The sequence below is a fragment of the Chiroxiphia lanceolata genome, chromosome 6, assembly GCF_009829145.1.
Source record: "Chiroxiphia lanceolata isolate bChiLan1 chromosome 6, bChiLan1.pri, whole genome shotgun sequence".
In the NCBI taxonomy this organism is placed as follows: Eukaryota; Metazoa; Chordata; class Aves; order Passeriformes; family Pipridae; genus Chiroxiphia; species Chiroxiphia lanceolata.
This window is the reverse complement of record NC_045642.1, coordinates 25,080,098-25,107,486: the sequence shown is the minus strand read 5'-3', so window position 1 is coordinate 25,107,486 and position 27,389 is coordinate 25,080,098. Positions and strand designations below refer to the sequence as shown.

General features: G+C 42.7%; 1 protein-coding gene across 2 annotated transcripts in view; it reads right to left on the bottom strand.

Annotated features, from left to right (window-relative positions):
• Nucleotides 1-26,260, bottom strand: part of AMBRA1 (autophagy and beclin 1 regulator 1) — a 133,498-nt gene extending 107,238 nt beyond the window's left edge. Inside the window, exons 1-8 of one of the 2 annotated variants that reach the window (XM_032690565.1) lie at nucleotides 26,183-26,234; nucleotides 15,505-15,760; nucleotides 15,193-15,251; nucleotides 14,303-14,486; nucleotides 13,421-13,593; nucleotides 12,580-12,646; nucleotides 11,848-11,994; nucleotides 10,535-10,689 (exon numbers count right to left, since the gene is read on the bottom strand). In XM_032690565.1, coding sequence (XP_032546456.1) covers nucleotides 10,535-10,689; nucleotides 11,848-11,994; nucleotides 12,580-12,646; nucleotides 13,421-13,593; nucleotides 14,303-14,486; nucleotides 15,193-15,251; nucleotides 15,505-15,639 — 920 coding nt within the window. In that variant the 5' untranslated portion in view covers nucleotides 15,640-15,760; nucleotides 26,183-26,234. Of the gene's footprint in view, nucleotides 1-10,534; nucleotides 11,995-12,579; nucleotides 12,647-13,420; nucleotides 13,594-14,302; nucleotides 14,487-15,192; nucleotides 15,252-15,504; nucleotides 15,761-26,182 lie in introns of both variants that reach the window. The other variant, XM_032690564.1, reaches the window with a different exon arrangement.
• Between the last annotated feature and the right edge of the window lie 1,129 nt (nucleotides 26,261-27,389).

Here is a 27,389-nt window from a genome sequence, read left to right as displayed (position 1 = left end):
AGGGCAGGCACCTCAGCCCAGCTGAAGACAGACATCACATTCCTCCACCTAGATCCTTAACAACATGCCATTAGACCAGAAATTCAGCTACATGGTATGGGTTTCTAGTTACTATAACAGGCTTGAAAGCATGGCCAGAAGACAGGCAACATTCTGAACTCCCGCAGCCTGCAGACGAGCTTTACTCTTCTGAGGGCTCTTCTACCTACCTTCATCTGTATGTCTGCTTCAAATTCTCCTTGTTCTGGGAGTTCCCAACACCACAGATTGTGTGGACAGCAGAAATCTCTGCTTACCCACACACGCAGATCTGCGTCAGCTTCTGGGATAATTACATAGGACTCATGTTTCTCTATAGGCAATTGAAGAGGAGGTGTCTTTCCTGAGGGGGTAGAAGCCACAGTGTTATCTCCGTAGGCTTCTAAGGCTATGAAAACAGAGATCTCACCACAAACCAATCAATTCCTTTAAAATGCTGTTGTTCAGACTGGAGTAATGAAGAAAGTCAGATCAACAGATGACTGGCAGGGTAGTTCAGGCACTTAGTCCAGCCTTCCCACTTCAGAAAGATAGGAGAAAGATTTGATACTAATTCATCTCAAGCAGAAAAATGAGTCAGTTTCCTGGCAGATAATGAACCCTGTTTATTTACAGCTTTCAGTTCCAGCAGGTGCTTTCTCAAGAAGAGCAAGGGAGGGGGTCAGTTACATCATCACACAAACAGCCATTTGGCGCAATCAGTTAAATATGTATGTGGAAAATGTTTAAAATGCATGTTAGCTATTCAACGGACCAGAACAGCTTACTGGAGAAATCTAGAGAGTCATCACTATTTTGGTTACAGTTGTATTACTGAGACAGATCACAGGTTCCCCTCTCTCCTCTTGCTCCAAGATCAGAGAGTAGATGCATGCTGCCCTACTGCAAGCTCTCCAGTCCAGATCCTGTAATAAGGAGCAAAGAAATGGATGAGGGCACTTTGTCCTGGGGCACACCACGCTGTATGCATTTCTAAAGAGCACAAAAAATGAGTGCACAAATGCAATACATGTCTAGTGACTGCACATCTAAAGATTAAATTATGCTATGTATTAGCATAAAAAATGCATACTATACTGCCAGCATCTCCAGCTCCTCCCCACACTGAAAAAAGCTACAGAGAACTTTTAGATCAGCAAGCAGGCCTGAAATAGAAGGTGTGAGGGCCTGCCCATAACTTATTTCTTGGCAAAAAATAAAACCAAGTTGAAATTTAGAGATTGTTTTAATTTGACTTATCTGACAACAAGCTCTAGAAATCACAACTAGATAGTTTAAGATGTCACAGACCACCATTAATCATAAATTGACCATCATTCCCATGACATAATACTACAGTTACTCAGAGCACCTAGGTAAAAAACAGAAACAGGAGCAATTGTACATGTCAAGTGAGCTTATCTGGATGTGCTGCCCACCCTGCAGCAGCTGGATCAGGTGGTTGCAGGGAAACTATGTGCAGACAGCAGAGAAGACAGACAGTCTAAGGATGGCTTTCAAGAGAGGGAAGCTATTCACACTTCTTCCCTGTCTGCAGGAAATCTGAGAATGGATATGTTTTCATGGCTGGGCTTCGCGAACGAAGATTTGGGAAGGCTTTATCCACATTTGTTACAGGCACGTTGGTGACTTATGAGGCCAATACGTGACAGACATATCCGGTTGCAAAAAGCACAACAGAAAGACTCCTTAGGTGGTATATTCAGCAAGACACGGTTCTTCCTGCGTTGCCTTTTCTCCTCGAGAGAGATCCTGCGTGTGTTCTCAAAGGCTTCCGCAGCGTTACAGATTATGTGACCAATACATCTGTTCTTGAGCAAGCAGCAGTCACAAGTGTAGAGGCCATGCTGATGAGAACCCAGCTGCGTTGGGCAGGGCACGTCTCAAGGATGAAGGACCACCGCCTCCCTAAGATCTTGCTCTATGGTGAACTTGCCACTGGCTGCCGCAAGAGAGGAGCCCCGAAGAAAAGATACAAGGACTCCCTGAAACAACATCTCAGCCTTGGCCATATTGATCACCATAATTGGTCCACTCTGGCCTCAAATCGGGAGGCTTGGAGACACAGGATATGTTTTATGGTATCCTCAAATAGCTATCTGTTTGAAGTCAGCTGTCTTTAAATTTCTAAGCAATCTGTGTTTATTCAAGAACTTTGTTCTATGGCCACCTCATATAGGCCTTTCTCAAAACAAACAAATAAGCCAAAACCCAAAAAAAAACTCACACCACACACATTAAAAAAAAAAAAAATCAAAATCAAAACCAACACACACTGCTCTAGATCTCATTACTCCTCAGTAGATGCAAAAACATAAGCCAGTTTGGGAGCACATACCTCTTCCATCCTCACTGAGAATCATCACTGGAATCCAATTTCAATAATTTCCCTTGCTGTCACACTGCAGCAGGTGAAATCCAAGAACAGTCCCATAGACAGACTCTTGCAGGGAAACAGGTCCCTGAGACTGCAGAGGAACAAACTTTACCTGCTTCTTTTATAGATTAATTCCTCATCACTGGGCCTGGACCACAAAAAAGAAAAAATGCAGGAGAAGTGCAGTGGTTCGAAAAGGGAAACACCATAAAAGGTATTTAAGAAGGCAGAGTTATTTCTATACCTGCTTAGCTTGCAATCAAGCTGCCGTGAGAGTAACATGGGGAAAAGAGTCTCTTTTGGTGTGCTACAATCATTGCTGTAAATTTACATTCATGTTAAGAAAGGAAAAGGTGGTTTAGGCCTCTCTGCAAGTTTGGCAAAGACTGCGTATACATGTCCAGCTTTCCAAAGCACTGGGGGAAACTCCACAGCAGGGAGTGAGACCTCTATTAGCCACTACAAGAGGGAAGCACAAGGCATTATTTTTTCCCCCTCACCAATTCTCAGTGAATAAGTAAAAGGGCTCTAGCAACCTCACATGATTCTTAATTCAGGAAACCAGCAAAGTCAGGGGGAGGAATATTTGTGCAAGAAAACAGGCACTTCTTTCACTCGTTCGTCTACGTAACTAGCAGCATATTCAAGAGCTCAAACTTCTATGACGTCAGTAAAACAAATTTTTTCCTGCCCACACAGAGACAGCAGGCTCAGTCTAGGAAAAAAAAAAGTAAAAAAAAAAAAAAAAAATCACAAAGCTGGCAGGGTGGCAGTAATAACCTCACAGCTTACATAGGCATTAACCGACCATTCAGATATCATGGCAGCCTCTCCTATAGTTCATGCTATGGTTAGTCTCCTGATAAAACTAATTTGCATTTTCCATTTTTAGAAAAGGCCAAACAAAGAATACTTGCCAACTGTGTCCACAGTCTGCACCTCTCACCCATAAACGCAGCTAATTATCATGTCTAAATGCTCGTGTCACCTTCAGACTATGACTTCACTTCATGTTCACAACTGACAAATTAGGTCTTTGTTCACTCCTATGAGTCCAGGCTATAATTTACAAAATCATTCCCCTACCCCACAGTTTTGGCCATATCCCCTCAAGCACCTCTTCCCAAACCTCTTGCCTCTGCTTGCAAATCCATTCATAACTTCTGTTTGCCCCACTGTTCCTTACTAGCTGCTAAGATATTACTTATCTCTATCACCACAATTTTCAAGAATTGTAACAAGCATCTTTGTAATTATTTCTTAACCAGCCTGAAAACAGCACAGCATAAACTTTTTCAAAGCTATCACATTACACATGGAGACTACAAGGTTTGTCAAAAAATCCTTCTTTCCACAGCATAGGTAAGGTCTACACACCATAATGTTAAAAAAACACTGAGCCCAAACTTGCAAATTCCAGGACACAATGTTAGCAAAGTTTCCACAGGTAATGGGCCTGAACCTAAGGAGTGAGGAAAACGATGCTGGGTAGGTCTATTTAGATTAGGCAGAGTCCACATTGCAACTGATGAGCAGTCTGAGCAGCCAGCACTGGATATTGCTGCCTTTCTTCTCCACAGCTCAAGTATGCCCTTTTCCTGCTCAAGTCTCCCTTTCTCAGTGAACTCAACACCACTGCCACAATATATATTAAATACAACTTGAATAAGCAAGCTCCAATTGCTTTAAGCAATTAGGAAAAAAATAGTAGCAACACGGATTTTGTGAAATAAGGAAAAGAACAAATTAGAATACACTAGCTATGTGTTCTGTCTCTACCACAAACCACATTTTGTAGCTTCAGATAAGGTAATTCCCTCACACTTTACTTTCCTCTCCTCAAAAAGTAAAGTGAATACATTCCTCTTGTATTTTGATGGTAAATTTCAGCCACAGAAATGTCTCTTCCTAGGCAGTTCTGTACCAGTGGCAGGGGGCAAGGAAGTGTTCTGATTGTTTTGTTCTTAAAGCAAGGATATGAGTGACATACACCCTTTCACTCACTGCCTTGCACAGCAAAAAAGCTACTAGAAGTCAATACATGCAGAGATCTGATCAGCTTGGTCATTTACATCAAAAACCAAAGCTGTACATCAGAAGCTCAGGCTCCAGCACAAACTCAGGAACAAGCTGCAAAAGTGACTGTATTCTTCCTTTTATATACAGGACTCACCTCTGCTGGGCAGGAATGGGGGTGTTCATACCCTCTCAATCTGCTTTAACCACAGATTGATCCCAGTTCGATCACTAGTCAGTACTGTGTCTATAATTTAGAACGAGAAGAAGCATCCTCTCAAGGCCATGAGAAAGCCATACCTATTTGCATTAGGCAAAAAAACACCACACCCCAAAACAAACCACCACCTCCAAACATAATCATTGTCTTCTTATGGAAAAGCTCCAAAATTCAGGTAATAGCTCAAGACATACTTGAAGAGGAAAATTAACACAGCCCCATGGAAAAGGTGACACTCCAGACTTCAGGCAACATCTGCCAAGCATTCCTCCAGAAAACGAGCTCCATTATGGAAGTCTTCTGAGGATGAGCAACCATTTAAATGAAAACAAAACCTTTGAGAAGGCAGACTACTAAGAAAGGTTTGCTCCAGGCTTGGAAAGCAATAAGCAAGAAGTCCAGACGAATACTACAAAGTTGCCAAGGTCTTTCACAGCTCTAACTCATAAGCACTTGCATATCAGAAAGATAAAACAGCTGTCTCAACTCAAATCCACATTTCTCTCTTTCAAACTCTTACAAAAGCCGAAAGGATTAAGCTCCTCCCTTGCCTGCATTCTCTATCAGAGCCACTTCCCCTCCGGATCCCCACACTCACGCCTTTCCCCAAACACTGAAGAACTTGCAAATATATGGTAACAAAGGAGATAAGGTGCAGTTTCGGAGTGGGGAGGGTTCTCAAGCTACCTTGTTTCCTTTACTCGAGAACCCAGAAACTTTCTGGTTCTGAAAGGAGAGAGAAAGGAGCAGAAGCAACATTACCCCCTTGTGGCAGCAAAGCAATATGGAAGTAAGTTCTGAGAAAATCCAAGCGGAACAGACTGGTGCTTCTTTTCATACACGCTCTAAGTATGGAGAGCTATGTGGTGTCAGAAAGGCCATTAAGACCGAAGAGAGATGTGGTATGAGCTGGAGTCACTGTACTACCAAGGCAGGTGAGAACGGTACCACCGCTCTCACTCTGCGGCACCTGGTGTTATGTCAGGCCTCTACCTGCCTGACAAGAGCAGGGCACAAAGGTCCACATTCGGCTAACAGGTGAAACCACAGTTAGAGCATTTAAAACTTTCTAAATGAAACACAGCACAGCCAAACTCGCTTGTAACATACAGCACTGACACCAGGATCACGTTTACAATCCTATATTGTTGCTGAGCGCAACACAATGTTCACTCAGGAAAAAAGACCGGGTTCACCGCATAGCAAAAACACAGGCGGGAGGAATCAGAGTCCTCAGATAAGAGCTGAAAAAACAAAATTTGATCCTGGACCCTGTTAAATGGTTCCAGAGAATCTGGTCTTCACTTGTTACTTGTACACACTGCATCCAACATACTAAAACACACCAAAAAGCAATGCCTTTGGTAAGCTGTACAACTTCAGCAGCTCAATTATTTGCACAGCACTGCGGACTCTGCCTTTTATATACTCACAAATAAAATAAAGGAGTTTATACAAGCGTCCCCAGACAAAAACTCCTCCACCTCACATACGCTCACTCCTTTCTACCTGTATGCATGGCAAAACCATTACTCAGGACAATTCAGAGACTTCTCAGATGTTCAGATAACTTCAATAGTGTATCTTGCGTGTCAAACTAAATAGGTGAGGCAAGGTGAAAACATTATGCATTCATAAGATGCAGGCACAGAAGTTACTAGTACCACAGCCTACAGAATTTGACCTCTGGAATGAGTGCAGTGGAGCGGTTAGAGAAGTTTAACATAATTGCCAGACAAAGCTTCTTGATGGAAGAATAAGGATAATAAGTGTTTCCTTCTGAAACGTGGGTTTCATGCAAATCTGCTTAGTAATAGGACAGGACGCACCTTTCATTTGCATTCAAATCTCTAGACAAAATAAATAGGTAAACAATATCAAAATTGTCCAGTTCATATAGTATAAGCAGTTAAATCTGACAGCTATGGAGGACAATTTTCCCCTTCCTTTTCCCCATTTATAGGTATTGTTTCACAGAATAAGGTTTGAGATGTGTCAACGGCTATATACATGGTCACTGCTTGCTCTTTGCATCCATTCCAGAAATACTGTGGCTTGGGGCGCCATGCCAGAACTCAGAAACAACAACAGATTTAAACTCAAATTATTTTCTTTTTCTTTTTCTGAAAAAACCCACACTAGTTCAGTAGATGTCACTTGTGTGATATTAAAATAACCAAAGAGAAAAAATCTGGATCAATTTTATTAGTCAGCATTGCACTGTACCTATCATTAACTGATGAACTCAGATTCTATATATGAACTATATATTCTATAGATGAACTAGGATTCTACATATCATTTTCTTAAGAAGATGGCACTAGCTTCTCTCAAAAAAGCAGCTGACACATTCCTCTTTCATTCCCTGACCAACTTTTCATTATCAACCTGAACTGGCCCACACAGCAACATCTTAAAGTACTTAAGAGAATCTTTTCCCTCACTGAGATTACAGTATTAACACAATGCTTCCTCAACACATATTTTAATTAACAGAAAGTTATAGAAAAATTAAGCTAGCTATCATCTGTTGCTCAGTTACCTTCCCTTCATCTACATCTTTCCAACAGTTTCCATCATCAGTTTTACGCAGCACATTTCACATGACAACTTCAGGCATTTCTGAGGTTCTTTTCACTTTGATGTTAGAAGTGAGGCAAAGACATCCACAGGGGAAAACCCTCTACATTTGAATTAATGAGACCAGGTTGTAGAACCTCAGAGAAGCTAAAGCTCAGTCTCACCAACTTCTGCTTAATGTAGATCGTAAACCTTCCCCAAACTCATACCTCACTGGTATAACTTCGAGAAGGACACAGCTCAATGCCCACACTGCTTTCAGGCCAAGCTGAATGTGATAGGACTCCTTGTACTGCTGAGGTCCCCAGTGACATACTCCTCCTAACAGAGGTGCCAGACCCAGACCTGTTAGTCATGAGTAATGTCACTACATGCTTATTAATACCTCCGTGATTAGCCCAAAATAATTAGTCCAGTACCATCAGAAAGAGCAGAATTCTCTCCCTACCCAGCTGACATAGCTACATCAAGAGAATGCAAAGAATAGCCTTCATTAAACTACCCTATTAAATTAATTGACCCTCAATAGCAATGTCTTCCCAGTAAGCTACTTCTCAGCCAGGAAGGTCAGGTCAAGGAATAAATCCTGCCCACGGACGGAGAATAAGAACATACAGTTTCCAGATCGAATTTTTATTTAAAGTTTTCCAGCTGACCTTTGAATATAGAGCTCAATTGCCCAATGAGGACATCTAATGGAGAGACAAAGAAGAACAGAATTATAAGACAGGTTACAAGCAAAACTTGGACTCCAATGCTAAGAATTAACCTGAGGTCAACAGGCACAAAATTACATTGATTGAAAGTGTGTATTCAGTTATCACTTGTACCCTCTGGTTTGAAGGCTTATCCTCCCCTCTTCTATTTCCCCAGCAGTTTCAGCATTACACAGCTTACATCTAATGACCCTTAGCCACCATCTTTGCATGCTTCTCCAGCTGCAAAGGTTAACAGACATTTTGGACTCTGCTGCGCAGGAATTATTCCAGTACTTCCACTGTGAAACCACATCCTAGGTCTGGGAGACACGAAGGCTTGGTGTGAGGATGTTCACTCTATGCAAAACTTACATAAGTGGGTGCTTGCTGACTTGTTATTGTTCTATAAGGAAAAATATAACCAGCTAATTTGAGAATGGCAGAAAATTACACCAGCAGCACATGCAAGGCTCCTTTTAAGGGAAAAGATTTCATAAAGCCCCCAAGCCCACATGATGTGTTATCAAGACAGGAAATGAAGTTTTACTTCAAGGAAATTACGATGAGCATTTAATACCAGGGTGCCTACTGCTTCCAGCTTTCTTACCTCAGTACCCTATACTTAACCTACTTCAGTCAGAAGGGAAGCAGGCCCTGCCATGCCTTCTCTTGAGAAAAGTCTGATAACAGAGGCAGGAGACTGTGAAAACAAACAAAAAAAAAGAGTCCCTATGATCTTCTCAGCAACCTCTTCCAGAAAGGTTTTACTACAGGTTTCATCTTATAGAATTCCTCTGGAATTAAACTCTTGCATCAAACTATGCACTCCAAATTAAAGTCTCAGCAAAAAAAGCACTGTTTGCTCAGGTGACCAGGTAGGCAAGTAACCCTGCACAGATGCTACAGCCACTGGAGCAGGCAGCAGCAACTATCATGGGTGACAGGCAAAGTGATGCAGGGATTTAGTCATAGGACTCTAACTGTTAGATACTAACCCATTCAGCTCCTGCAGACTGGGGTGGACTGAATTATATGCCTCAGGGTATTTTTAAATTATACAGTTATCTCAGAAAAAAATCACATCTACAGATCCCACTACATCTCACTGTCCAAATACGTGCCAATTGCCTGATTAATAAAGAGGTTATTTGCCCCTGTTATTTCTGACCCTACAGTGACTCGTCCTAGAAAACAAGAGACAGGGTAGAGTGATATGAGTACGTATCACTATTTCAAAAGAAAGATAATACAAGACTTACTCAAGTGCCATTTTAAAGCTAACTTTTGTCAGCTCCTTCTCACCCATCTGCCCTTTAATAGGGGACAAGAGGACATCTGACTTCAATTAATGGTAGGTAAGTTCAGGCCCAAGAAAGAAGTAGTTACCATATAATCAGCTTGAGACTCTCATTATGATAGGCTATTAAAAAAAACTGGGACAAGGATTTAGAAGCATATGAATAATTTTATGACCACCACTGCTTATTTGCTATGCAACTACAGCAACAAGAAAGGCAGCCAGTGTTCCAGCCAGAGTATAATCAGCTTATCTGCAGGAAGGAGGAAAGAATTCCTTTTGCTCAAGCACTCCTGTGCAAAAAGTCATCTTAGTCAGTTACATCTGCATCCAACCTGGAAATTTTGCTTTCCTACAGCTCAAAGCATCTATTTCTGAGAAACAGCAAGATTGGACCTTTCCTCTGGTGAGAGCACAAATCACTTGACAGAGAAGATGTGAAACTGAAACCCAGTAAAGCCTATCCAAAGTACCACTGTAACCGAATCATCCATACAAGCCAGTGAAGACACTGAACACAACGTGTACAGGTCCTTCCTGATGCAAGTTCAATTTAGCTTGTCCTGTTTCTTGTAACATATCTGAAGTAGAAGAGAAATATCTTTCCAAAATAAGAATCACCTTCTTAAAAGAAGAATACAGCAAAGCCTAAAATTTTCAGTGATCAGCGCGTCCCCAACCACACCAGGTCAACATAAGCTGCTTTCAAAACTTACCTCTTTTATCAAGGGCAAACAATCTGCAGAGGTTTGACCAAACAGTCACATTTGGGTATATGCCCAAACCACTGACACAGAGCTTTGACTTCTTCTGCCCTATTGGCAACATCAAGAAATTTATTCTTAACCCTTTCAACTTAACAACTACAACCTCAACAAGACAAAGCACTCAAGAAAGCAATTCTCACTACTCATGTCCAATTTTCCATGCCAATCCTGGGTAGATTCTCCATGTGTGGTATGGGGCACAAAGGACAGCATAATATGTCCTGTGTTCCCACCCTTCTGCAGTGTCTGGGAAACACCAGGAGCACAGTTCCCCCAGAGCTCTGCTGCAAGAGCCTGCCTTTTTGCCTGTCTGTACTATCATTTAGAGGTCCAGTCTCTGTCCTAATCTTCAGAACCCACCTGCAGCATGACAACGGCAGCTATAAAAGACATAAACATCGATGTCTCTATTTTCCTCTACATGAGTAGCACACAGCCACATGAGAAAAGATTTTTAACTCTGAAAATACTGAAAAAACTCAGACTAGATGGAAAAGGTTTAAGAAAAAATAGAGGAGGAAGGGCAACCATATATCTTACCTCCTGAGTGAATCCTCCTCTGAGCTTTCCTCAGGCATTTCCTGGTTTAAGGCCTCCTGTGATACATTCCCAGGTCTGCTTGAAGCCGACTGGCTGTAAACTCTTTCCCAGTGCCCCGTCTCCTGGTTAAAGACCACTCCCACGGTCCTCTCCTCCTGCGGGGTGGAAGAGCTGCCCAGCTGCAGTCTGCTAGAGGCAGGAGCTCTGCCCTCGGTTCTCTCTGCAGGCTGCACCTGGCTGGTATTTGGAGGCACACCCTCAAATGTGCTTTGGACCTGCCCTGGTGTGTAGCTAGGCGTGCTTCTTTCCCAGCGCAGCGTGTCATTGTTAAAGGTCAGCAGGTTATGACAAGCACGACAGCGGTTCAGGTGACCCCGGGACAAATTGGAATTGTTTTCACTGCTGTGTGGAGTCTGCTGATGGGAGGGACCTGGTCGATCAGGCTCAATGTTGTTGTTGAGCATTTCTTGAGCCTGTTGCGACTGGCTGGGCTCCCCACCAATCCCCTGATCTAACTCCTGAAGCCGGTCATATTCCAGGAAGAATCGCCTCAAATCACACTGGAGCTCATTACGGATGCTGGCTGGATTGCTCGGGCCAGCACTACTACCACTGTTCACCTCAGCCCCTGGGGTCAGAAAGCCCCTCCCTTCTGTTGCAGAGGTATAGACTGATGCCTGGGAACCTCCCTCCTGCTGTCTGAGCACCGACAGCAAGCTCACAGAGGAGGCACTGGTCCTAGGGGGAGGCATGGCTTCCAGCTCAGACCGAGAGCTCATGTTCAGCACTGTCCTGGACCAGTCAGACCCACCTAAGCCTGAAGCCATCTCTCTCGCAGACTGTTGGTACCGGGACTGGTGGCCTGCCAAGGGCCCGCTGAGGGACCGCCGTGTGGGGCCCAGGCTAAGGTTGCGCAGGGTGTTGCCAGCAGTGCTGCTCTGAACTGTGCTGAAAGCAGAGGGCCTGTTAAGTATCCCCTGCTCTTCCTGCACTACAGATGCCTGCTCTGGGGGTTGATAAGGCTCTGTCTGCACAGAGGAGAAGGAAGTGCCAGTGGCCCCAGAAGACGTGGAGGGTGCATTTTCCTGGTGTGGGAAGAGAGAAGAAGGAAGTCTTGCACTAGAGCATCGGCTGCAAAGGCACAACATCCCCAGGTGCTGGCAGCACTCTGCTGTGGGATAGCTGACTCGCTCCCGGAGCCTGTTATAGACAGATGCCCTTGTGTTCTCACTGGCTGGAGGCGGAGGTGGTGGTGGTGGAGGCGGTGGAGGGGATGGGGTAGCAGAGTCTTGAACACTGTTTTGCTCTCCCACCTGTATGCCAGAGGAGCGGGAGGACAACATATGCAGGAAGTTGTGGAGGAGGGGTGTGCGCCTCACAGGCTGAGATGGAAGGATAGCGCGCTGACGATAATGAGGCATCTCTGTGCTGTCCACGGAGATTTCCACTTCCTCATCGCTCTGTAGAAGGAAACAATCAAAGTTCAATCACCTTAAGGTAAAATCCTATACCTCCAAATAAACAGCCAAAAGTCAGCTACCACCCCAGACAGATGAAAGGATGTGATAAGCCCCTTTCTAAAGCCCTTGACTTGCAGGAAACCACTTGAGCTTGACTTCCAAGCTCATTTTACAGATACAGACAACCTCTTCCCAGTGAGCCCAGTGAGCTTTGACAACACACTGTTCATATAAACAGAAGAATCAGCATCTGAGGGTCAGCAGCTGAGGGGAGGATTATTAATATCTCAAATAACTTCAAATCCACAAAGAATGTCACAACAAAACTGAAAGAGCAGGACCATCATGACATCTGTCTCACCACCAATCAGACAGTGAGGGCAAAACAAACACATTTTGGAAAGCACTTTATTAGCCCTGCACATAGCACAAGAACATTCCTGTGACCAATTAAGGTGAGACAGAACTCAGCTTAGGAGGACTTCAGGTTTTCAGAAAAGCATAAGGCTGCTTAGAAACAGACCAAGGTTAAAGCAGAGCATCTTGTAATTAGCCGGTCAATACAGGTACTGACATTCCCCTTACCTGCTGGTTAGAAGGGTTAACAATTGCTGTGAGCAAGTAGTGTCCCAAGGGATCAAACCGTACCAGCCTAAAACAAAAGCAGTGCCAGAGTATCAATCATCAGTTTACATTCCACATTGACACAGGAAGTTGGACACAGCAAGGAAGAAAACCCCACAGGAAATATTTGCAATGAGAACATTGCTACATTATCATCATTTTCTTATGAAAGACATCAAAAAGTTTATGCACTAAGAAGAACAAAACGTACTGATCTAGCTGAAGATTGCAGCTATTTTACAGTCCACAGCAACACTACAGAGAAGTTAAAAGGTGGAAGTAAGTACTGCTGTATCAATTGAAATAACCAGAAAATTTAAAGGAATATGCATGTTTTATATTATAAAATGGAATTTGGTACAAAGGGAGAGATTAACTTGCCTTGAATGTCACATCATTGTCTTATTTTAAATGGCTCAAAAGAAAGCATGCAGTTTCCTCTACAAGTGCACCTAAGTAATAGCTCAGCACTCTCTTCCAGCACCTTCTGGTTTCTCTCATCCTTATGGCTGACAAGTTTAATTACTAAGCTTACAAATCAACGTGAAGTAGATTCTGGGCATTTACCGGACACATGTCCTATTACAAATAAAACCAACCAAGCTGATCTATTACTTCCAACTGCTTTTCTTCCTGCTCACAGAACTGGTTTTCTATCAGCTGAGTTAAGGAACTGCAAGGAACACTTCCCTCCACTGTCTCAGTGCAGAGGGTGCAGCATCCCAGAGGAATGCCCCGCATTCCCCAGATCTGACCATTTTTCATATACAAGTGTTCTCTTCACCCAGGAACAGGAACTCACCTGACCCGCTCCATTTCACTGGCTGTTTTCACCACCGCAAAAGGCTCCCGACGACTCCAGTCCCAGAAATGTATCTCATTGGCAGTAGCAATCAGCAAGAGCTGAGCCGTAGGATGAAAAGCAAGTGATGCAATGGCATTGTTGCTATCTGTGAACCAGCTCTCACTTCCACCCTAGAGTGAGGAATCAAGAACCACCAGCAGTTTACTACAAAGTTTGCGATCATTACATTTCCATGTATGTGCCAGAACTATAAGACTGCCTAGAGTATTGGAAATGACATGCTTTCCTGGCAACAACAACAGCTGTTCCCATACAAGGTCATGTGCCATGTCTAGAATGTAATGCTATTTGCAACAATGACCGCAGATGTATTTTTGTAGGTAAGTGCGTCTCAAGCAGTCTGTAAAAATGCTTAATTTTAGAGCAACCAGATAAAAGTACATGTGTTTTGTCTCTGTGCCAATCACCAGACTAGGTAGAACTGGCAGAGCGACAGCTTCTCTACTGCACAGTTCAGATATGCCCAGTGGAATGACAAATGGCATGTCTTTCACATAAGCTAAACAGGCACCTCGCATAAAGTTCTCCAGCACTACCTGTACCACTCTAATAAACTAAACAGGCACAGTTTATTCATCGAGTTTTATCCTTCACCAGCTCCTGCAGAAGCATGACCTCACTGGCAGGACTGAATGAAGAATCTGTCACTTCCTCTCTAGACAGAAGAGGATGGCTATGGTCTGCTCTATGTTTTATGAGACAGGTCCCAGTAAAGCTCCTCGGAGCTCTATTACCAGGTACATTTGGAAAACAAACTCAGATAAAAATAGTCACCACCCATTAAATAGCAAAGGAACATATGTTTCAGGAAAGACTTACATGTAAATCCCAAATTCTAACCTCCCCATCTAGGCATCCAGAAGCTATGAGGCCCGGGATGGTGGGATGGAAGGTGACACACCAGGGAGTGCGGCGATGTCCAACCAAGGAATGAACACACTTGCCCGTTTTCACCTCTGTGATGTAGATGTTGTGGTTCACATGTGTGGAAGCCATTAGGGTCCTGGGAATGCAGAAGGTAGGACAAACATTAGCATGAGGAAAGTACAGCAAAATCAGACCACGATTAGGGTCTGTTCACACCTAACCCAGCAACTCTCCCTCACAGAGCTCAAAAGGTAAGAGGCTACTGTTTCACCAGTGGCCACAAAGCTTCCTGTAGCCAGATTTCAGGGTCCATGCAAATATGATCTCATCTGAATCTGCAAGCACAAACTTGACCTTGAACGTCAGAGTGAACATGCAGCTCAGAAGGAACTCCTGAGTGACAATTTGGGGCAAAAAAATATTCCCAATTCTCCATACCATCTCAACTGTCAAATCAAGTGACGTTATGAGGGATCCCACCTCCATTTCTGCTTTCAATACACACATCATTCTGCTCTGTTCTTTATTCCTAGATATCCCAGTGAGTGTGCCACATAACTTGAGCATGTTGTATTAAAAATTTTTTTACTCCCTCTAGCTTCTTATGAAATCCCATGGTGGCTGCACAGATCTTCGTATCACCTGGGTACCTCAGAAATTAAACACCAACTATGCTCGAGGCTGTGAGATTAGGAAGGTGAGCACATTCCATCCATGCATGTCAGGAACCAGAAGTTTCACTCGGCTGTTCGGGACTGGACAACTCAATGGGCACAAGCCTCCATCACTTTTGTAAGTGTAGGGCGACTGCTGAAACAGGGAATGAACTAGGAGTTAATTACCTGTCTGGACTAAACGCCAGCAAGAAGGTGGAGCGTGGACTGTCTGGTAACTCAACTTTCTGAAAAAGCCAACAAAGCAGGAAGTGTTGCAAGAGTCATATGATCATACTTTACTGTAAGCCACAAAGACAACAGGGGGAACCCGCTGCAGGAACATATCTAGTATCACATCACTGCAGGAACTGAACAGAGTCAGAGAGCATATCAAGCGTAACACATGAAATGTACGATCACAAGACAATTTATTTCAAATCCCTGCCTCCCTTCCCCCACTCCAAGATCAAGCTATGCAGCTCTATCCCGCAACCTTACCTTGCCCTCCCATTTCATCCATCGAGTTTTATCCTCCACCAACTCCTGCAGAAGCCGCTGAGCACCCAAGGCTTGGGTACCCCGTTCCCTACCCCACAGGATGCGGACAGCATTCTTCTCTGGGACAACCTTCATGGCTCTCAGCTGCCAACACTACACCAGCTACTCGGAGGAGACACCAGCAGGTTCCAGATGACAACTACCACCAAGCTACAAATAGGCTATCCACATTTCAGTTGTTTATCTTCATGGAAACCTAGAAAGATAAGACACAGATAAGGAAGGCGGCTTTTACCTTGATCATCCAGATGAAGTAAGAGTTTTGAATCCCAAAGTACTAGATTTAAGAGAAAAATCTCTCTGTCCTCTCCCACAGCCTTTGCTACCTGCTTCCATAATACAGACCCAGCTTTGACATTTCTGCAACCAAAGACTACTTGGAAAGTATCCATCTCTTTCCTTGTACACATGCCCTAGGCACACCACACCTAAAGGGAATTAAAACTTGGCCTCAAAACTTTTTCCCTTCCCTTCATCTCTTGCTGTATATAATAAAGAAGAAAAGATTACACCTTGAAGATTTAGGTCCTGTCTGGGAGCTGTGACTGATAGCTAGAGGAATAGTACTACAAAATTGACAATATGACAGGGGAGTCTCCAGGGAATAATTCAAATTTCAATAACAGTAATTATTATCACTATAAAGTTCAGATGACTGATAGATCCGAAGTCCAAAATACTTCCAACTCCATCACAATAGCTTAAAACATATAAAAACAATCATATATTGGACCAAACCTTACACTGCAGCGGCATCTTGGCCAACTCTATCAAGATTATTCATTCCACTTGTCTGCACATCATCTTTTGATCTACATTGCTCTTAGAACAACAGTTCACCCAAGTAATGCATAGTGGCAAAGACTAATGCTTTTGATACACTTTGAGCTGCAAAGGAAAGCATTAATACACATTGTCTAGAAAAAGAAAATTAATTCTTTGAAAGAACTAAATACAGTGACTCTAATAGCAACCGAGTTACACAGCTTTTGAGTGGTGTTGTGCATTGGAGTTTGCCATGAAAGCTCTCCAGAAAAGTTTCTTTGATTAGGTAAACTAAGAAACTTTGCTGCAATGTTATTACCATTTGATCCCAGCAGAGTGCGCATACTACTCTGCCATCTCTAGAACATAAAGATCTGAAGACAAATCCTCCTCAGTTCATGTTACATTGAACAAAACAATCAATATTCAACAGAGACGAAAAAGAAAGTAGCAACTTAAAAAAGCAAAAAACACATACAGGGAAAAAAGGTTCATGTACACAAGAGATGAACTGTTAAATGACAGAATGGTCATTAGTAAACCTTTCTTTCCTCTCACTGTCCCTAAATAAAAACCACCCTGAACAGATTAAGACAGCTGCTGCTTACAAGGAGGAGCTGTCTGAAGAGATAACCCAGGAAAATGAGTTCTAATAAAGCAGACCAGTTTTCATTTGCAAAATTACAATAAAGAGTACTGGAGCAATGAACAAGTAAAGGCATCCATTTTCCTAGAAAAGAAATTCTCCACAATGAAATTCAAGCTAGCCGAAAATTCCCTGATGCTTAATGTAAACAGCATGGGGATCGTGTATTTTAGAGAAGCTGAACTCCACAGTGTAAAATAAGCCTTCTTTTGAGAATCTGTGAAAGTCAGCCAAATGTTAGGTAGGAATTATTCTACAAAATAAAAGTCTTACCGGAAAGCAACATAAAAACTCAAGATGTCATGCTGCAAGCAAACTCCTAAAAACAACTGTACAGATTAAAAAAGCCCAGATCAAAAAAAGCTAGAACAAGGATAACTGGAATAGATACATCCAAAAGCACAATATAATATAGAAATCCCTAACCCAAAAATCTTTTTTCACCAAATGCTAATAAATCCCGCTTGAGATTCTGCAAACAGCCCCAGTCACCCATGTTCAGAAATTACTGGATTCAGATGGTAAGCAGCATGGAGGAGAAGGGTAGCTCAGAACAATACAGGCAACAAAAAGCCTATTTTACAGGGGGAAACTGTAAGTCTAGTTTTGTCTAGTAAAAGTAGCTGAATATTCTATATGGGTGTATATAAGGAATAATGGCTACAATGACCCGAGAATAAACACAGAAACAGGACATCAATGGAAGACCAAACCTGCAGCTGGAATAAGATGGAAGTTTGAAGAAATCTAAAACGCTAAGCTTTGGAACAGCCTTTCAGTAGCTTTAAAGGCCAAAAAAACTACATAACTTAAGAGATCCTGATAATTTACAAGTGGGATAACGCAATTACCCCTGAGAAAGCTCTGACAACCTAGCAACATTTCAGCCCTTTCAGAAGAATCAATGTTCCCTCAAGTACAATAGCAACAAGGAAATCAAGAGGTTTAACAAATAACTTTATGTTTATTTATGCCATGGGTAGGCAAGTTTACATATTGTAAAATAAAGGGACAGATAATACCTACAACTGCAGTCAGTGAACTTCTAGTTTCACCTTACTGATAGATCTCCACCACTATATAAAATCAAGTACATACCCTAAGACAGTTTATCTAAATCTCTGTGTATGTGTCCTAATTTATTCAACTAATTTGGCTATAACAGACACTTAACACCTGAGCTTCCTGAGTGTTTGACCTCGATGTTTTTTCCTCAGGGACTGTCCTTCATTTTTTCAGCTTCTTCTGACTCATGTCTTTATCCCATTTGAAAAGTAAGCAAAAGAAAACTGAATTCAAATGCCTTCACAGTACCCTGCTAAGCTGTTCAACATTTTTAAAAGCTGCGATCTCTTCAGAAAACACTGAATGTATCTTTGAATGATGCTGGGACTTAAGTGTTACCCTGGACCCCTTTGGGGACCAAGCTTTATCCTGCCTGAATTAGCTTAAACCAACTCCAAACATTTTCCTCAAATATAAGTCAAACAATGACAGCTTGTTATTAAATACCATTAGCAGATAAACTATTGAAGTACCAACCATATTTATAGCAACTCATTAGCCATCTGACTAACAAAGTTTAAATTAAATGCAGTGGGTTTGAAAATACTTCTTGGGCCTCAGCATAAAGAAAACTTGCAGCTCACTGGATCAAACCTGTTCGGGCAAGTGGTGGACTAATTCAGTAACAGCTTCTATTACAAATACCCACGCTATCACAACTGATAAACAGCTGACTACCTAAACAGGGATTGGTATTGTTCTGTATTCTTCTTGTTGTTGGTATTTTTGGGGGGTTGTTTTTGGTTTTGTGGGCTTTTTGTCTTTTTTGTTTTGTTTCTTTGGTGTTTTTTCTTCCTTTTTTTTTTTGGGGGGGGGGGAGGTGGCAGAAACAGTTTTGGTTGGTTTAATTAGGATGACCAAAAGTGGAGCCCAACAACTGCAAGGTTAGCTGATGCCCTGGATGTGGTCCAGGGCACCAAAGAAATTCTGAAAGTGGAGACTCAAGAAATTTTTATATAATTGGCAGCTTTCTTTCCTTAACAGTTTTCGCCCTTCAGGGCATTTCAGGACAACATGCTGGGCTGTTTACAGTTTTGGAAAGAGCATTACAGTGCCCAACCCCAAGCCTTTTACTTGCTCTGTACCAGCTGTTCTCGAAGAGGCCTGAAGGATTCCCAGCATTAGAGTGATACAAGCTCACTTGTAATTGCCACTTTTATGACACTGAACCTCTAGAAAACCAAAGCAAAGCAGCAAACTGGTAAAACTTCATGCTGGTACAGGAGCCCCTGAAAACACTGACAAAAAGGTAGGGAGAGAAGAGAAATAAGAAGAAGCACATTCAAATTGCCATATAGAAAGGATGTCAAGATATTTTATGCATTATGAAATGGTTTACCATTCCAGTTAGAAACTTCAGCACTTTACAGAGATTATGGTCCCATCTCTTAACATGCCCCTTCCCCATCTCTGGTGCAACTAACTTCGTGCCAATTCCGGTACCTCCATGCTGGGAGCACAGTTGGCTTTGATACAAAGAATAATATCTGAATGCTATCTATTTCATGTTATTCAATTCTCCATTGGGGAAAAAAGTTATTCCATGTGGCCTTCAGCTTTCAAATCTATTACCACTCCAAAGGACATTGTGGTTGCACGCTGAGCCCAATACTAAAAGCCTTTTCTAATGTGTGTGTACAGAATCAGTGTAAACAGCTTTATCAGTGTTTTAAAAAAAAACAAAAATAAAGCTGCAAACAGTAAAAGCTATTTATAAAGGAAGATCTATCCAGAAGATAGAAATCTCCAAATAATTTCAGACAATACTGCTGCCCAAAGATCTCAAGCGACTGATGAAGAAAGAGGCAACATTAAGTGAAATATAAAAGTTGTCACTGACTTCGCAATCTGGAATCCACAGAGAGAACACATGTATAAGCCTCCCTAGAAAAGGCAGAGGAAAGAAAGCATGTGCTGGTAGTTTCTGTCTCAAAGTCCCTTTATTGAGTTTTAAGACTTCCAGAACACATTGACTGTAAAATGGATATGATCCACACAGCTTATGGGCCAATGCAAATTGTAAACTTTGTATTAAAAGAACACACAGGGGGGGAAAAAACCACAACAAAACAGAACAAAAAAACCCATGTTGTGAACAACGAGGCAAGTCACTGTCTTGCAAAACCACAAGCAAACTTATCTCTAGAACAGAAGAGGAAACAGATTATTAGTACCGTGAACTATCCCTGCTCTGGCCAAGGGCCTTCCTATCTTGTAAGCCAGTTACTTCTGTTTTCAAAATGTCTGTAAGTGAAGTGTCCAGCACTAACAATGGAGTGTGCCATTGCAACTATTCCAAACTATAAACTGCAGCATCTCAGGCTTGGAACACCAGCAATATATTCAAGAGAACTGTTTATTTAGAATGTATTTAATACATTCTAGTAATTTAATAAATATTAGCAATAATTTAGCATTCCTGCTATTGTACATGTGTGTGGGTTCTCCAAGAACGATCAGGAGATCACGAAACAGGCATGAAAACAGTGCGTGCAGCACTAAGCCCAAATGTTTTATCTTCACAGTGATCCTAATGAAGGCTGCAGTCACAAGACACGCTATTTCCTCAAAGGAGTTTCTACAAGTCAGCTTCCTTTCTATTTTACACAGTTCAATTTTGAGGCAAACTCTCTTATCAAGACCCCTTACGTTTTTCAGAAGCTCAAAAGAGCAAAGAATAAATCATTGTGCACACTGAAAACAGTCAAAGATCATCTTGCCAAGGACTACAGACTACACAGCCCCTCCTTCTTTTACAGGCACTTCATTGATTAAGTAATAAAACCCGGTTTCAAGACCCACAGACAGGAGATCTCCAAGAACAAACCAGATGACTAAAACATAATTTGGAACATATATGAGCAATCACACAGCTCCAGGGACTTTTTCAGTTCCCTTCCTTGTTTACAATCCATGTTTCCCTCTCTTCTGCAATACAGAGATTATGATGCCATCGTTTTCCTAAACTGCACAAAACAATATCATTTAAGAAACCCAGAAATGCTATCTCAGATTGAGGATACGAATTATACTTGCAACTTTATTAAAAATACTGATTCAATTCATACCAAATGTCATGCCATTCCCACTAACCCTTTTCATGTCTCCACTTGAAAGACTGAGCAAAACTAAAAAAATGTTTATGCAAAACCAAAACAAAAAAGCTGATTTGCCCTCTTTGCACTGCATCAACTCAGCTAAACAAACAAGACAACTCAAGGAGTCCTAGTTTGGTAAGTAATTGAACTATGTAGCACTGGAATTTGAGCAATGCTATAAAACAACAAAATCAGTAAAAAATAGGTGACATGACTCATATCCAGAATAGCTGCACACGTCAAAACTTAACACAAGTGTTGGAAGAATGGGACTATGTTCCTTATTAAGTGACACGACCATATGAATTTCTGGCAATGTACCTGACCAGCTACATGTTTAAATTTACTTCAAACAACATGATTGGTCTTTCCTTAACTCCATTTGTGATACTCCTATATGATCTTTGTCACCATTTGCAGAGATATTAGCTCTTCAGCAAAAAAACAAAGAAAAACAAAACAACAACCAACCAAAAAAAAACAAACACCAAAAAGCATTTTGCATAGAGCAAACTTCAAGATAACTTGCAGTAATACCTAAATGAACAGAAAATTGAAAATAAAGCTACATTGCACTAGAATCTTAAAAAAAGGCTAACCCACAAACAAAAGCAGTCCACAGAGGAGTAACAAACAATTACCTTAAGCATGGTTAACCAAAACAATGAAAAAAAGCAAAACTAGAATCCATTCTCTTGTTCTGTTTCTACTTATGTGTCCTTAATTATGCTTTAAAAAAAAAAGGCAGCTTAATTTAAAAATTTAATTAGAGCAAGAGCCAGTTTTCAACTAAGTGCCCCTAAATATGGAGAATTAAAAAAAAACCACTATTAAAAAGCCTTAGGAGGAGAGACAGCAAGTTTATGATGCAACTATGCAACAGAGTCCAAAACTAATACCATGAAGGCACTTTCATTAGATGGCCCTGGTTTTACTCTTCAAAGTTTTTAAATATTCCCCCAAGTATAGTTCTGTAAGCTGAAATTTTTCTTTGATCAAGGCCAAAGAGAGGTGGGAAAGTAATTCAAAAGCAAATCTTCTGCAGATGCACTAAACCCACTGCTCTAAATTGTATCCACTGTAGTAAGTGCTTCCACATAAATCAGAACAGGATTCCTAAAGAAAAATAACTTGTATTAGTGCTTCATGATTGAAAAATTCAATGCTGTGTTTTAAATTGAAACTACAAACAGCTCAGGAAATTCAATTACATTACAAAGATGTCAATAGTACATTGTCATTTCAAGATCCTGTATGACTGCCATGAGGAGCTGATTGCCATTAGAATCTTAATTTGTCTTCCCAGTCTGGATTAAATGAGCTGAATATGCTTTGGAGAACTTTTCAATCAAAAGAAATACACTAAATTGCTAGCTATTTACAGCAAAATTGTGAAGAAGTAGGAGAGAAGCTTGCAGGTAACAACTTCTAAAGGTCAGAAAATGAATGGTAAAAATAAAAAGGGAAGTAATAAAAATCAATGTAAGTGATCAGCCACATCTGGAGTCTGACAGTTTCATTTACCAATGAGAATATGGAGCACTTTCCTGACTATTATTACAATTTCCACATAAACTTAATGAACTCTTGAGAAGAGAGATATTAGTTTCAATCCAGAAGATAGGACGAGAATAAACATAATTTCACAGAACTGTAAGATAAGTCAAACAGCAGAACTGAGATCCAGAAGATCAAGAGTTGGTTTCCACAATTCCATACTCAAACCATGGCATCTTTTGTTAAGTACCGTACACAGCAGGAAATGAGGGTCAGAGAGAAGAGACAGCTACAGCAACAGAGAGAGAGAGACAAACAGAGCAACACAGAATTCAGATTAACCCCCTAAAAGAATTATTCTCAATTAGGTAGAAAGGTGAAGAAATTTTCAATTCAAAATCCCAGTGTTTACATTCAAAGTCACATCAAGGTTCCTCAACCTCAAGGGCCACAGCCAAGTGCCCCCAAGTGACATCACACACAAGAGAAAATTTGGGAGTGCCCACACAACAAAGTAGCAGAAGTAGCATTGGGTACCACAAGATGAAGACAAAGTGTTTTATGCATTCAAGGCTGCACTTAAGGTACGTGCGCCTTACCCAAGTAATAAACAACTGGAAGCAAAACCACATATTAAAAAACACAGGCCATATAATTTCTTGCTCACATGGAAGTAAGTTATCAAGACAAAAAGCAAAAATGATCCACACAGAAGCTGAAGTCTTCACACAAAGATGTATGAGAACTAAAGAAGAGGTGTGAGACAAAGACTTAAACTCTGAACAAAGAAACAGCCAATTCTTGACACCCTTGCCCTTCTTGGCCTTGGACTGAGACTGTGGAGAAATAAATGGAGAGGGGGGAAAGTGTCCAAAACACGGGTCAGAGATTCCTGTCAGCAATTCTATGCTGCTCAAGGTGGAGAATTAGTACTACATACCAGGAAGAAGGAAGCAGGAATCACTCTGTAACACAGCCCAAAATACCTCACTGAGCACACCTGAAGTGGAGCTGTGCGAGCACACAGATTAAGATGACGCTCTCCATGCCTGACACCTCATTGTCCTGAGTGCCTTCAATAGTCCACCAAAGCTGGAGAAAACAAACCCAGACAACAGACACCAGACAACAATCCCAGAGTTCTTAACAACCCATGTTAAGTCCTGAGAGGCAGGCGTGTACATCTCCTCTTGCAGAGGCATGTGGGTCTCCTCTCGTTTCAAGCAAACCAATCAATGGGTCTTTCATTAGGCGACTACTATACCATTTACCAACTTTCCATTCAAAGATTTCTAATATTAATCCTCTTCCACGGCACATCCCATTGTCATTCAACTTTTGTAAACCAAAATTCTTTTGTCCTTGCCTTATCAATATTTTGTTTCTATCACCCTCCTTGCTGGGTTAGCACTGGGCTACTAACAAAAAACATACAAGGTAACTATTACCATGTACTATTGCCCTTTATTGGGTCCTTGATAATGCAAACTCGGTAGGGGAAAAAAAAAAAGTACCTTAATGCTATTTGCATTAGTAATACTAATAAGTATTCACCACAACAATAACTCCACAAGAGCCATGGGTTGTTAGCTTGCTAACCACGGCATAAAAGATACCAGAGTATCTTTCCAGAAGTTTCCTTAAAAAATAAGTATTCAAATGCCAAACTTCTGGCAGAGGGATAGTAGCACACAGCATCATTGCTTGCCTTCTTTAGAACTGGTTGTTACAGCTGCATAAAAGTTAGAAATGCTGCACGGAAAATGGAAAAGTAGGAAATAACCCAACAAGAATCCAGAGGGTCAGTTATGACTCAGAAAAGGGCAAAAGAAAAAAAAAAAGAGAAGAAGCTGTCAGCAAAGTAAACTCTCAGCATAAACTGCCCAGCAACTCAATCTGAAAAGGCAAACCCAGATATCTGGATCCAAATATATTCCTCACTTCAAGCATTAGGAAAAATATAAATGCTAGTGAACTGCCCTACTCATTAACGGCCACACTGGCACAAATCAGCAGAGGAGTACGACACACTTACTCGTGACTGCTGAAACATCAGTGGACCAGATTTGAAAAAAAACCCAAACCTACAGAAGCATCAATTGTGAACTCCAGAACTGGCACACAAGCTACATTGAACAGCTCTGAATGTTAGAAAATGCATTACAGCAGCCCTTCAGAACATAAAAAAGGATTTTGAATTCAGCAGAGAATTTCAGGTCCTGTTGCCTATGTCACCCATAAGGCATTCAAATCTGCATCACATTCTCAAAACTGACCCAACAACAAACTTAAATAATCCAGTAATGGACTGGCAGTAAGTGCACATTACCAGCAGGTCATTCTTAGGTCCCTTTTTAACATTCCCATTAGCAATTTGAAAGAGGATGGGAGTGGCAAAGGCAAAGAAGCCAGATGACACTTGCAGAGGACACCAAGCTGGGTGGAGCAGTAAACAAGGACAAATATAGAAGAACACACTGGGTTTTTAAATAAAGACCAAAGCACACTTCATACAGAGGAGAAAATGGAGCAGCACTGAGCACTGACCACATTTACACAGACTTCACACTCATACAACTAATCTTCCTGAGGAGGAGCTTGCACCTGGATAACAGCAACTCTTAAATCAGTCTGTTACAACAGAACAACACTGAAAAGCGTGTAGGGCAAAAAACTACGTGTAACCACCTACAGCATCTCTTGATGATGAAACGCTGTTTTAGTGCAGGAAAAATTGCTTTCCAAAGGCAGCTGAACGCACGGTACCGGCAGGACCACAAGTAATCTCAAAACACCACACAATCACTACAGAAATTTAGGTGTTGTCTGGAGAAATGTTGCAGATGAAAACAAAAAACGTTCCCACAGCTGGTGAATCAGCTGGGCTCGCTCCCTCACAAGACAAGAAGTAACTGGAAGCACACCTGAACGCATTTTATGCCAAACACTACTTTCAAAAGCAAATGTTCTGCAACACAAGGCGAATACCATAACAGATAGAGCAACCAACACTTCCTACATGTTTTATTTGGGTAAAGGCGGAAAACAACAACACCAACGACAAAAAAAAACATGATTCCAGAGCAGCCCAGCCGCCGGACCGGACCCTCGGGAAAGTGGGGGCGATGAGCAGAGAAGCGCAAGGCACCCAAACTCGGATACAAATTCCGGTTTGAGGAGGGCTCCGGTGGGTAGGTGGCGAGCAGGAGCCCCTCCCCGCTCTCCTCGGAGGCTCCCGTCCCGTCCCCCCCGGCCGACGGAGGCACCGCCGCGGTCTCGCCCTCCCGCGGCAGCGCCCGGCCCGGGGCAGCGCAGCGGCCTCCCCGATGCCCCCTCCCCTGGAAGGCCGCGGCCCCGGAGCTCCTGCACAAAGGCCCCGGCAGCGAGCCACCCTCCCCTTCCCGGCCGCGCTCCGCCCGTCGCGGCCCGGCACGGGCCGGTCCCGCTGCCTTCCGGGGCGCCACCGCGGGGACAGCCGCGCCCGCCCGCCCGTGAGCGGCGGCGCGACCTCGTCGAGGGGCCGGCCGCGCGTAGGCCCGGAGCGTACCTGGGGCGGCGGCGCCGGGCGGGGCCGGGGGCGCAGCGGCCCCGGGTCGGTGTCGCCGCCGCCGCGCCAAGCTCCGGCCAGGCGGGCCAGCCGAGCGCCGAGCGGGCCCGAACGGCGGCGGCGCCGAGCGCGGGACCAAGGCCCGAGCAGCCGAGGCTAGAACGCCGCCAGGCAGCGCCAGCCGAGCGACGAAGTCTTCCACCGCCGCCCGGGGGCGACGGAGGGCAGGCGAGAGCAGTCGAGCCCCGAGGGCCGCGGCACCGACCCGAGCTGGGACCGCGCCGGAAATTAAAACCTGCACAACTCAGCCCAGAGCTGTTTGGGATACCCCAAACAAGCTCTTAACAGAATGAGTGTAAACTAATACGTACAGTAAGCAGACTGTATAAAACAGATTGGAAGTTCTGTTCCAAACTTCCAGGATAAGGGTTGTCCAAACTGAACCACAAATCTCAAAGCAATTTGCAGAAAACAATTTTTTTCAATTTTTTTTTTCAGCCTGGAAATGAGAAGGTTTCGGGGTGACCTAATTGCAGCCGTGCAGTACCTGAAGGGAACTTACAAGAAAGATGGGGCGAGACTGTTTACAAGAGCATGTAGTGACAGGAGCGGGGGATGGGTTCAAACTGAAAGGGAGTAAGTTTGGATTAGTTATTAGGAAAAAATTCTTTACTGTGAGGCTGCTGAGGCACAGTCCAGGGAAGCTGCAGATGCCCCGTTCCTGAAGGTGTTCAAGGTCGGGTTGGATGGGGCTCCGAGTGACCTGGTCTAGTGGAAAATGTCCCTGCCCATGTCAGGGGGGTGGGAACTCAATGATCTTCAAGGTCCCTTCCAACCCAAACCATTCTATGATTCTAGGAAAACCTAGTCAGCATGTGATATGTGGGATTGGCAGGAGCGAAGGCAGCCTGCAGCATAGCCAGCCAAGCTTTGAGGGAGTATCTTAAGGGAACACCGAAAAGGGAAAAGGGCTGATGATGGGGTTTACAGGGAATTTAGTCAAGAAGTGAAAACTGCAGTACTGTGAACAGCCAGTCACTCTCACTCTTTAACAGGTGACTGAGACTTATCAGGTATTACATGGTCAGGGTAGACTTTAAGTCTCAAAGTTCTGACAGTGCACAATCTTGTAAGCATCCTGAAATGCAGCTGGCAAAATGAGCTGAAAGTACAGAGAAGCTAGAAAACAGGGAAGAAACATGAATCG